A 12500-nucleotide genomic window follows, 5' to 3' on the forward strand; every position below is an offset into this window, starting at 1 on the left:
AACAGGAATCTGGCAACCACTAAACAGAAATGTGAGTACAAACAACTTTTACTTCAGCGTGTTCAAACCTCTGTCTATTTCATTAGCACTCAAAGTGATTCTTCTTTTTTGCTTTAGCAACTTCAGAATGTTACCTTTCAAAAGAGACCAGACTCATGCATGTGCTATACGTATAAAGTATAAAGCTAAGCTTTGCAAAAAAAAGTATGCAGCCGTCAAAAACTAAAAAGAAATGGCACATATGACGTTTGTCAACTTAACTAGCAAGTTAGCTAACATTAGCTATTAATGTTATTGATAGCTTTTGATGCTATAACGTAACATTAGCTAGCTGACAATTACACTTTTAAATTGACACACATCTCATTACACATCATTATGTGTAATTCATGGCACAATTCAAACAGGATAAAAAAAGGATTTGTCTCTCCCCGTTGATTGCTGTTCATATTCTTTCCTAAATAAGATCCTATGGTGGTCCAGTGGAAGGGAAGGAGAGGGCCTCTGTATGGTGTCTCCTACAGTACCTCTTCCTGGAACAGGACAGGATGTGAGGTAATAGTGTCTCCTACAGTACCTCTTCCTGGAACAGGACAGGATGTGAGGTAATAGTGTCTCCTACAATACCTCTTCCTGGAACAGGACAGGATGTGAGGTAATAGTGTCTCCTACAGTACCTCTTCCTGGAACAGGACAGGATGTGAGGTAATAGTGTCTCATACTGTACCTCTTCCTGGAACAGGACAGGATGTGAGGTAATAGTCTCTCCTACAGTACCTCTTCCTGGAACAGGACAGGATGTGAGGTAATAGTGTCTCATACTGTACCTCTTCCTGGAATGGGACAGGGGTGGATCTCACAGTTGTCCCCCCAGCCGGCCCCCACCGTGCAGCAGCACTCCTGCTTGGTGGTGTTACGGGACAGGACGTTGTCACAGAAGTCGGCGTCGTTCAGGTTGTAGTAGCACTCCTTCCTCTCCCCGGACAGTACGTCGGACGGAAGGGCCGAAGGGGCGGGCCTAGGGCTACCGTCGTCTGTGGAATGACGAGGAAACCGGCGAATCAGAGAAACACACTACTGACAGAATGCACAATGTACAATACCCACGAATAGTCATCTAGCACGGCGATCACTGTTGCAAATTATATGTTGCGGTGGATGCAATAACACTAACACAGCGGTCCGTTAACTGTGGTTTACACGTCTAGTGGCGTTGGTTATTCTTCCTCCGGCACGTCGACAGCACATCCCTCCAGCTCGTGGGCGCATACCTCCTCCTGCCCACTTGCTGAGCCTGCTCATTTATCCACAGGCATTGACTCAGGCATTAGGCCTTAAGCTAGCAGCATATAGCCTAATGGAAACACTGGCATGTGAGTCAACATGCCATTCGCTCTCACATGATTGATTAGCGCACGTCGAAAGCAAACAGCGGAATGTGGCAGAAAGGTACACAGAGGCATAGCTGGGGCTTAATGCCCGGCAGGAGGGAAAACATCCCCGCTGAAGGGCGCGCCGGTTAATAATGTAAATATGCCCCGTGCTCGTGTACACATATGCATATCGGCGATCTTTGTGACTCACTGCTGCGGATTGTGAGAGAGGGCTTTTCCCTTCCACTCCGAGATTGCCTTACAGATATCAGGAACCTGTTCACTCGAGGTCATGTTAGTGTAGAAGAGAGTAATGTGTCCGTGCTGTTCACTGCCAATAGCTACACCTTATCCATGTTTGTCTTGGTGGGGAATTTGGCTCGGGGCAGGTTGGCCCTGAGGGGACGTGCTTGGAGTTGGGCTGTGACGGAGAAGAAATAAAAAAAATTTGGGTTCTTGGGGTTGGAGTAATACATATTCCAAGATATATACTGTATGTACAAGGGTCTTTTAGAGGACAATCACCCAGCTGTCATCCCTAGAACTAAAACTAACAGAGACAGACGACCCCCGCGCGTCAACAGACACAGTGCGGGACGAGAGGACGGCCTGTACCCTCCCGGTTACCCTGTTGTTTAGACAAAATGAGACGGCTCATTAAAGCAGGGACAACTCCGAGTCCCGACGTCGGGCCGGAGAGTTAAGTCCCATAATTCACTGTGTGCGCTGCCGCCGCTCCTACCGGGGGAGCGACACTGGCTGGTGAGCGGATCGAATTCCTCATTGTCGCTGGGGCAGATGCACAGGAAGCTGCCGTCAACGTTCTCACAGAGGGCCTCCCCGCACAGCGCCGTGCTCATCTCGCACTCGTTCACGTCTGAGTGAAGAAAGGAGGGGAGAGGAAGAGGGGGGTTAATGCAGATGATCCCGTATGTACATATACGGCAGGCATACGGCAAGCACGCACACGCGTCCCCGTGTAAACACGTTAAAAAAACTGCATCTCTCGTCATAATTCCAATATGTGTGATCCGGTGAAACTAAATTAAATGAAAACGTTACAAATTTGCTTGGATGTTGCCGTTTAAACAAAGCCCACTGTCCACATGTGTTGTATATACAGTACACACACATGCAGCAGCGGTCAAAGGAATGAACAGCTACACACCGACACATGTGCCCATATCCTCAGGTGGGTTGGTGTAGCCTTGGTCACACTGGCAGCGGTAGGAGCCGTCCGTGTTCTCGCAGAAGCCATGATTGCCACAGAGGGTCTCGTTGACACACTCGTCAATATCTGGGGGGCAGAGAGCACAGAGGTGAGCATAACATCATACATTACAATATCATACTGCTCTATGGCCTGCGTCATATGATTGGCCCGCTAATGACAGTGGCCGCTTTACTAAAATAAACACGACTACTGCTTCAAACTTACAATAACAACAGCAATCAATGCCATCATAACATGTCAGATGCAGTGCATGGATAGCGGGAATGAACTGGGTAGGTTACAGTTTGAGGGGGATCCGGATAATTTAATTGACTCCATTACACCAGCTCCTAATTGTTATCAATGAAAGCCAAAGTCTGCGGGAGAGGGCTGTCGCTCTGCCTGAACACGGCACGCTGGAGCAGCATCTGGAAGGCCTTTGGTGGGGTCTAGGGAGTGAGAAGTGACTTGTAGCTCACTTATAGCTGTTATGTAACAAGGGCTGGTTTACACACACTTGGAGGGGCCTCTGCATTCACACCAGCCACTTCACACGGCCACTAGAGGAAAGACGGCTGTGGGTAAATAAGATTCCTATTTTTGGCTCAGATACAGGCTTTTGTGCAACAGTCCTGGCAGAAATGTGCTTTCCACGCTAATCGATGAATCAAGTGTAAACTTATTTTGATGTGTTTGACATCTCTGGCTTTTGCAATCCGAACCAACATGGGTCCTGTGAAAGGAATCTATGCAGCAGTTTGCTCGCATGCACAGCAATGCTTCATAAAACCAGAGGAAAGACCTTGTTATGTGTGTATATGAATGTGTGTATCACAATCTGTGTTATGTGTGTATATCAATGTGTGTTATGTGTGTATATCAATGTGTGTTATGTATGTATATCAACGTGTGTTATGCATGTATGTCAATGTGTGTTATGTGTGTATATCAATGTGTTATGTGTGTATATCAATGTGTGTTATGTGTGTTATGTGTGTATATCAATGTGTGTTATGCGTGTATATCAATGTGTGTTATGTGTGTTATGTGTGTATATCAATGTGCTATGCATGTATATCAATGTGTGTTATGCATGTATATCAATGTGTGTTATGTGTGTATATCAATGTGTGTTATGTGTGTATATATCAATGTGTGTTATGTGTGTATATCTATGTATATCAATGTGTTATGTGTGTATATCGATGTGTGTTATGCATGTATGTCAATGTGTGTTATGTGTGTTATATGTGTATATCTATGTGTGGTATGTGTGTTATGTGTGTATATCTATGTGTGGTATGTGTGTATATCAATGTGTTATGTGTCTATATCAATGCATGAGCAGGGAAAGAGAGGTATGGATGCTCAGGCTGTTAACACCGGACCACATAACACCAGCGCTGATTCCACACCGCTGTCTGTTTAAAGGGAACATTTGTTAGCAATCTCTTACATACATCATTTAGTATTTCTTGGCATCTTGCGCGCAGCGCAGGGGCCAAAGACAGATACCGTCGGAGAGGCAAGGCTGATTATAATTGTTTAAAAAACAAACAGGAGAGTTTGATCTCAATTCAGTCATCTGTGGCACGGTCTTCGGTCAAACCGATCGACAAATGGTCAATGTTAACCCGCGTGCGCTTTGACAAGTCACCACGTCTGGTGAGAAAACCGAAGATGCTTTCCTCTTTCTTTCCAGCTTTTTCCGCTGGAGCTCTTTTAATGAGTTCAAAATGTGCTTGCCATAGAATTCAGAAGAGGGGGGGGGGGGTTAATACAAACTGACATTCAGCAGGATTCTTGTTTTGATCACGCAACCTTTGAAGGGAAACGGTGAGGGGATTTCATCAACAACCTACAAGTACGTTAGTGACCACATGTTGCGAGCGCTCTTTTCAACTTAGACATAAAAATGTCGGAGTCGGCGAAAGCCATCCAAACCAGGGACATACTGAACAAAACCGCGTGTGGATTTCCTGCAAGTCATCAGGCTAAAGACATTGTGACATACAGTCCTGTTGTTCAACATCGACAGTACATTATGTCATTTTTTTTTTACCTCCGTCTGTCTTATCAAGGAAAATGCTTCCACATCGACCAGGAACAAATATAGAAGTTCTTTGGCGCCTGAGACACATAAAAGTAATTGATTCATAGACGGTGGGGTGGGGGTGGACTAATAACATTCGCATATTGTCTAGAAGCATTTCATTTCGCCTCCGAGCACTCATAAACGCTGTATCATTTGAAGGAAGGAGGAGAGAGTGGGCCAGGGGAACCGCAGACCCATTCAGTCACAACAGAGACGGCATGGCGAGGGCCCCCGTCTGCCATTCCAACACGGAGGAGCGTATTCTGTTGCCTGGCAGGAGACGGTTCTGCTGCCACTGCTCCCGTCCTGAAGTGGCCCTCAACGTGCCACAGGGGGCAGAGGCACCAGAGGCTCCCACTGGGCCATAAAAACCACCCGACACACAATGTCATTCCTAGAACCTACTTCGAAAATGCATGAAAGGGTTTAACACTTTCACTACCACACTACAGAAGGTTAACCTTTCACTGCCACACAGTGTGGTAGTGAAAGGGTTAACATTCTGTAGTGTGGTTGTGAAAGGGTTAACCGTATGTAGTGTGGTAGTGAAAGGGTTAACATTCTGTAGTGTGGTTGTGACAGGGTTAACCGTCTGTAGTGTGGTAGTGAAAGGGTTAACATTCTGTAGTGTGGTTGTGAAAGGGTTAACCTTCTCAATCTGTAGTGTGGTATGGTGAAAGGGTTAACCATCTGTAGTGTGGTAGTGAAAGGGTCAACCTTCTGTAGTGTGGTTGTGAAAGGGTTAACCCTTTGTCGTGTGGCAGTGAAAGGGTTAACCTTCTGTATTGTCGCAGTGAAAGGATTAACCCTTTGGTAGTGTGGTAGTGAAAGGGTTAAATGGCTGGAGCAGAGACGTCGGCTCGGATGACAGGAAAGAGAGAGTGGATGGTAGAGAGACAAGTATTGAAAACCGCCGACCCATGAGGTTCGCATTTTGCATTCGATGCAAAAATGCCATATTTAGCAAATACTGTGCTGGTGGATCCTGGGTCACATCGTGTATAACTCAACATGTATGAGTAACATTCCTGCAGCTCAATCAGGAGAATGTGACTCGGGGCTTGCGGTAAAGTGAAGCGTATTGTGTATCAACGCGCAAAGAACATTTCCGTATGTGTGAAGGGCGTTAAGTGGCGGGTTTTGGAACGTCGGAGAGTGAGGGGAGGTCTCTGCGGAAGGTAATGGAAGCTCTCAGCTGCTCTGTGAAATAATCAGTGTCTGCGGTCGGCCTTTCATCCGTCCGAAACATGGAACAAAAATGCATTTGCGCTCCACATGTGTAGTGTTACTTACTGTAGCACACGCTCCGCGAACGCTACCAAACCATCATCCCAAAGAGGAATGAGAGCATAAAATATGCCTTTAATGGACCTTTTAATTTTCGGTGATGCTGGAGGGACTTATTACTTACTTATCAGGCCCAATTAGATCTGTCCATCCGGCCGGGCCAGAGAGTTAGCGCGCTAATCACGGCGTTAATGGCTTACGGGAGGGAATGAATAATGCATGACGGGATCGCTCCGCCGATAATGTTGTCCGACGCCAGCAGGACGTTGTTACTTCGCCTTGTTCTTTCCATGTCTTAATCCTGGGTTACGTCAGGAAGCATGCAGGGATGCAAATTGCCCGGAGGGAGGAACCGAGGTGGGGAAGAAGGGGCGAGGAGTTCAGTTTAGATGAGAGGCGCTGAGCTGATGGGGCGACCTGGGACTATTAAGCACCCCTCATAATGGTCCGTCCCGGGAGGAGCTACTTCCTGGACCCCGGTGTTGTCGGGGGGGATCAGGTGGGTTAAGTGGGGTTCGCTGTGCCATATGCTAATATAGAGCACATGGTAGCGGTTGCCAGAAGCCTATAGGAATCAGTGACTGTTGGCTCACCCTGCAAAACCCACACTTACCTCTCCCCTATTCCCTGGGCAACCCCAGGTCTGATTGGACCCATATGCGGCCGTTATTTGACACAAGCGATTGGACAGGGATGAGGTGAAGGGTGCTTTCTTTACAGGAAAGTGGTTTTTGCTGTGTCTTAGCTGTCATATCATCTGTGATGACCTGCCTTGCCCCCAACCACTATGTTGGAGGTCAGACTGTTTTAAAAGGTGTGTGTCCGGAACATCACCTTACATCTGGACAACAGCAGGAAAAGTCACACATGGTAAAGCCGTCACATTTCTATACATTTGCCAGAGTGTAGGGAGCTGGGGAGAGTGTGACCACAGACCATTTCTGGGCCTGGGGCACGCCTTCTTAAAGACACGCCATAGCAACGCAGGATTTATGGGATTCACAACGGTGAATTAAAGCTCAAAACAAAGACTGGATCCAACAGATACACACCGTGAGACACGCACACACACACACAGAAATCACATGTATGCACACACATACACACACTCACATACAGTATACAAACACACACATATATACAAAAACACACACACGCACGCACGCACATGGTTTCTCTGAAATGCTCTGTGACCACAGTGGTACTGTGTACGTATGGCGTCATTGCAGGTTGAGGGCCACTCCTGCACGGTTGTGGCTGACGCGCTGGTAGTGAGGGAAGAAAACCTATGTTTTCCCCCTTTTGTGTTATGACCAGCGAATGAGTGTGGCGAGCGGAGCCAAAGACAACCGCTGCCCCACCGGAGGCCCGGCGAGTAAAAATAAAACAACGCCCCTCGCAGGAACGGCAAATTACAGCGTCTGGCCTTTTCTTTAAATATTTGATGATTTTTACAAGCAGACAAGAATTCCATGGAGTAATTGAGCTCCCTCCCTGGACTCTTTATTGGGGTGACGGCAGCATCTCCCACCACTTCCCTCCGCGCCGCGGAACAAGCGGCTATTGTGCGCGGCGATGGGCTGGCGAGAGGGCCTGGTTGTCGAGACCCAGGCCCCCCGGACCCAAGGGTGCGTGGGCTAGTGTGGGCTGTGAGTCAACCTCTGGGGCGTGAGTGTTTGTAGTTGAGACAGGGTGAACGTAAGGGGGTTGGCATCGTGACAAGGCGGCGGGAGAGAGAGAGAGAGATGGTCAGACATGGTCATAACCGGGCATCCTTTATTAAAGACAAGCACAGCTTGTGCCGTGTTATGGTGCCCCGGGGAGTCACTTTAGCCTTTCATGCCAAGCCCTAAACAGAGGATTTTATCACGCTTCCACAAGGCATTGCCTCCCTCGTTAAGCTTCTGTCCTGTATAGGAGAGCCTGGCTCCAGTAAAGCTAGTGAATCTGGACAGTTCCACAACAACACTGTGACGGGGGGGGGGGGGTCCACCATGGCCCCTAATGCAGTTACCAGCAGCACATATTTACATCACACACTGATCAGGACTGGATCCAAGTGAGCTTGGGAGCAGCGTGTTGACGCAGAACGCCAAAGGAGGGGGAGCAGCTGGTTCCAATCTGGGCCCCTATCTCACAACAGGCCCCTGCATGCTTTAGCTGGTGCCAGACAGGCAACACCATAAAGTCGTGAGTGGAGAGAGGGCCGTGCTTAACCAGGGGGCTCTCTGTCGCTGATGGCCGTTGGGGGCTCTCCTGTTTTTTGGGGGCTGCTGTTCATTCTCTTTCACTCTGTGGCTCAAATAAAAACGGTTCAATAAAAACCGGGTGATGAGAATGAGAATGTAACAGGCTGCATGCACTGCTCTCGCTGGCCCAGTGTCTGTCTCTAATTTCCCCCCCCCCATCTCTCTCTCTCTCTCTCTCTCTCTCTCTCTCTCTCTCTCTCTCTCTCTCTCTCTCTCTCTCTCTCTCTCGCTCTCTCGCTCTCTCTCTCTCTCTCTCTCTCTCTCTCTCTCTCACACACACACACATCCTCCATCTGGTGCTCCATACGTCATCCTGTACCGATGCTCTCAGAGCCCTGGCCAGTCTCTCTGCGTCTTCATATGAGGAAATACTTGGCCTCCTGCGTTTGTATCCAAGTCAGATAGGCCTCTTGTAAAAAAAAAAACTAAAAAACTTGATGTTTTATGGTTCTATAACGGAAAGAAAAGAGAAGCAACACCGCCTTATTCAACACAAAAACATGGAAAGTTATACGCTGAGCATTGTGTGATGTTAATATATCTGGAATGCACACAAACACAGCCCTGGGTATCCACCCTCTGCCAGTAAACACATAAAGCTCTTTGTATTTGGGGGGGTTATGTAGATAGAGCTGTTGTTATTGGACAGCTGTGGGACCAGATGTGGCAGGACCAACCCCTCCTGACCAGCCAGCCAGGAGCGCAGGTGACCGGACCGTGCCACGGAGGGATGAGGGACGTCGAGGGACAGCCCGGGCCAGTCGAAGATGGACAGAGGATGGACAGGTGCTGTGGGAGGCCTGCCACCACTTCCAGAGAGGAGCTGCAGCGGGGATCATGTTCCTCCCTGTGTCCCAGGCCAGAGGCTCTCCATTAGCTCCATTGTCATTAGAGGATGAGACTCACTGCTATTATCAGCAGGCCTCACACTCACATGCACACGCACACACACACACACACACACACACACACACACACACACACACACACACACACACACGCACCCACCGCCTCGCATGAAAGCGCCCTCCTCATTCTAAAGCGCCCCAATTTCAGGGGCCATTTGCCCTCGCCTCGCCTCGCCTCGCCTCTGCTCTCCTCCCCGATCCTCTCCCACAGGCCCCACTGCCCAGGAAGACCCATTGCACCTGATAGCGTTTGATTCACATGACCCTCCTTTGTCCGTGCGTGCCAGATAGATATCACTATCTCTGCAGGGAGGGAGGGCCGTGGAGAGTATACAGAGTGTTTCTTTCAGACCAGGCCCGAACCCTATCTGCATCCAACTGGCTCAAGGTGATTGGTTGCATTTGGCGCTACCTTTAGCACAGAGGTTCCCGAGCGATTTTGGCAGGCAACCCAAAATTAAGACAATCTAACTGTAAAGGAAGGAATCTCCATCTGTCTGCTGTCTGTCTGTCCTTCGCATATCTCAAGAACTGTTCGTCTGATCAACTTCACACTTGGCACGTGTATTGCTGAGGACCCAAGAGAGTGCAAAGTCGATCGGAGAGCGCAAGCTCTAACTAAAAACACACCTTTTCAATCAATATCTGAATAAAAAAAAATACTAACATTCTTACTGTGTATACTACTATGTACTATGCTACTATGTCTATACTACACTCTACTAAGCTACTATGTGTCAGGGTTCCTGCCTGTCGGTGCTCCACCCTCTCTCTGTCTCTCTTTCCCCTTCTCCCGCTCTCATTATGGTCAAGTAGGTTCTGGTGTGTTGTCAGCAAGGCAGCTGATCTGAGGTCTGTGGGCATGGTACATCATGGTATATAACTCCGCCCCAGACATGGAGAAGTTGTCAGATCGTAAACTCTCGTTACCAGTCATGTTATATTGCATGTTATATTGCTCGTGTTCATTATTCTGATACTTCTAGTTGTTCGCCTGGATCTCTCGTTCTGTGACCTTGTCTAACTGCATTCTCATCCTCTCTGCACGGCGAATACCTGGAGACACTGACCTGCCCGGCTAAGACCTGGAGACACTGGCCTGGCTCACAAGGAACTGCTCTGACTCACGCCTGGTTGACGACACCTGCCCCTGCTCTGATCCCGTCTGTCTGATTCTCCTGCCCCTGTGTATACCTTGGACATTACGATTACCACCCCCGTGTACCGATCCCTGCCTGGACATTGACCATCCATTAAACGCACCCATATTGGGTTTTATCCAGTTCTGTCTGCCGTTTCTCCTTGCCTGCACATTGGGTTCTAAACACAACCGTGATACTATGTCTATACTACTATGTACTATGCTACTATGCCTATATTATGCTACTACAGTATGTCTGTACTATTATGCACTCAAAGTTAAGCACTGCTAGATGAACAATACCACTTCCCCTTGACACTTGTTAATGTAATAACGTATTATCCTCCTTAGAGGAAATGTGTTTCCACAGCCTGTACACACACAAGAACAATTAAGGAACATCAATCAATCAAACAACACAAAACATAGCCACAAGGAACACAAAACAGTCACAAGAACATGAGTCCATGGCGGCTAGGTGGTGCAGTGGGCAAGGCGCTCACCACCAATGCAGGAGACGCTGGGTTCGAGCCCAGCTCTCCACATTGCTATCAGCTTGGCTGGTCGTTCATACTAATACAATTGGCAGTATTAGGGGGTGGGAAGCTGATGGGTGGGTATCGGACGTTGTGGACAGCGACTCCTACAGGTCGGTTGGTGCGCCTGCGCAGCAGAATCAGGAAGCGACGGGGGCGGCGTGCCCTCCAAACGCAGACCCCCGACGCTGAGAGATCGCGCTGTGCAGGTGAAAAGATGCGACTGCTGCTTCCTCAAGTACCGGAGGGGACACGTGATGTAAAGCTTAGTCCACATTGCAGCCGGCTTGTGGGAGGCATGCCCTAACAACGTTCGAGACAGGGGAGGGTAGAATTGGACGATACGAAATTGGGATGGGAGAAAAATAGAAAATGGGAGAAAAAGTAGATAAAAAAAAAGAACATGAGTCCATGTGTTATTGCTACAATTGTATGAGGGCAGTGACGGGAGAGGGCACAAAGCTCTTACTGTAGTATGCTTTTTTACAGATCAGAGATCTGTATCTGTGGCCGGATGGGAGTAGAGTGAAGCATGAGTTCAGGGCGTGGCTGAGGTTGTGTGCTGTGGTGAGTGCTTTGCATGTGATGGCAGTGTCAATGGTATCCATTTAAAACGTAGGTGCATACATTCTGTCACCATAAGTCTACAGGAGTTATGTCTACAGGAGTTATGTCTACAGGAGTTATGTCTACAGGAGTTATGTCTACAGGAGTTATGTCTACAGGAGTTAGGTCTACAGGAGTTATGTCTACAGGAGTTATGTCTACAGGAGTTATGTCTACAGGAGTTATGTCTACAGGAGTTATGTCTACAGGAGTTATGCCTACAGGAGTTATGTCTACAGGAGTTAGGTCTACAGGAGTTATGTCTACAGGAGTTATGCCTACAGGAGTTATGTCTACAGGAGTTAGGTCTACAGGAGTTATGCCTACAGGAGTTATGTCTACAGGAGTTATGTCTACAGGAGTTATGTCTACAGGAGTTATGCCTACAGGAGTTATGTCTCCCTATTTCCAAATGTTTCAAAAGCATTTACAGCACTTGACCTTCAGGACTTATATCATACTGTAACTTTATATAGTAATGACTAATTAATCTACATTTTATCAAAATCATAATTTGGTGCAATAATCAAACTGCAGGAGGCTGCAATATTTGACAAAGGTGAAATGCAGTATATGTCAAAATACCATTCTAGGTATTGTGATGCTGCAGAGATGCCCTGGCCTATAAATCATATTCTACAGACACAAGAAAACTGTTTTGGACTGGTATAGTCCCCTGCAAAAATCACATATATTTAAATACTTTTTCCAATTAAAATGAAAATAATGATACCAAACCCATTCCCATGATACCATTGCATCTATATTGTGAATCATATCACAATTGCAACATCTGTCAAAATCGCAATATGCTATATCTATATAGTTCTGCCCTAATTGACCTCAAAACCATGCCCTCTTCTCTTGATGCTCCAATCACAACTGTTGCTTTCCTCGGTCAGTAGCAGGTTGTGATTGGAGGATCAAGAAAAGAGGGCAGGGTTTTGAGATAATGTCCATTGCGTGCCCTGCCACTTTAGCTCCCCTCAGTACACACACACACACACACACACACACACACACACACACACACACACACACACACACACTCACACACACACACACACACACACACACACACACACACACACA

At 47.6% G+C, this 12500-nt stretch overlaps 1 protein-coding gene across 1 annotated transcript in view; it reads right to left on the minus strand.

Moving 5' to 3' along the window:
- Positions 1–12500, minus strand: part of LOC311225767 (latent-transforming growth factor beta-binding protein 2-like) — a 136595-nt gene that overhangs the window by 8536 nt on the left and 115559 nt on the right. Inside the window, 3 exon segments of the mRNA XM_084311161.1 lie at positions 828–1034; positions 2116–2250; positions 2542–2670. Coding sequence (XP_084167287.1) covers positions 828–1034; positions 2116–2250; positions 2542–2670 — 471 coding nt within the window.

Source organism: Notolepis coatsorum (assembly GCF_963971535.1).
Source record: "Notolepis coatsorum genome assembly, chromosome: 3".
NCBI classification, from domain to species: Eukaryota; Metazoa; Chordata; class Actinopteri; order Aulopiformes; family Paralepididae; genus Notolepis; species Notolepis coatsorum.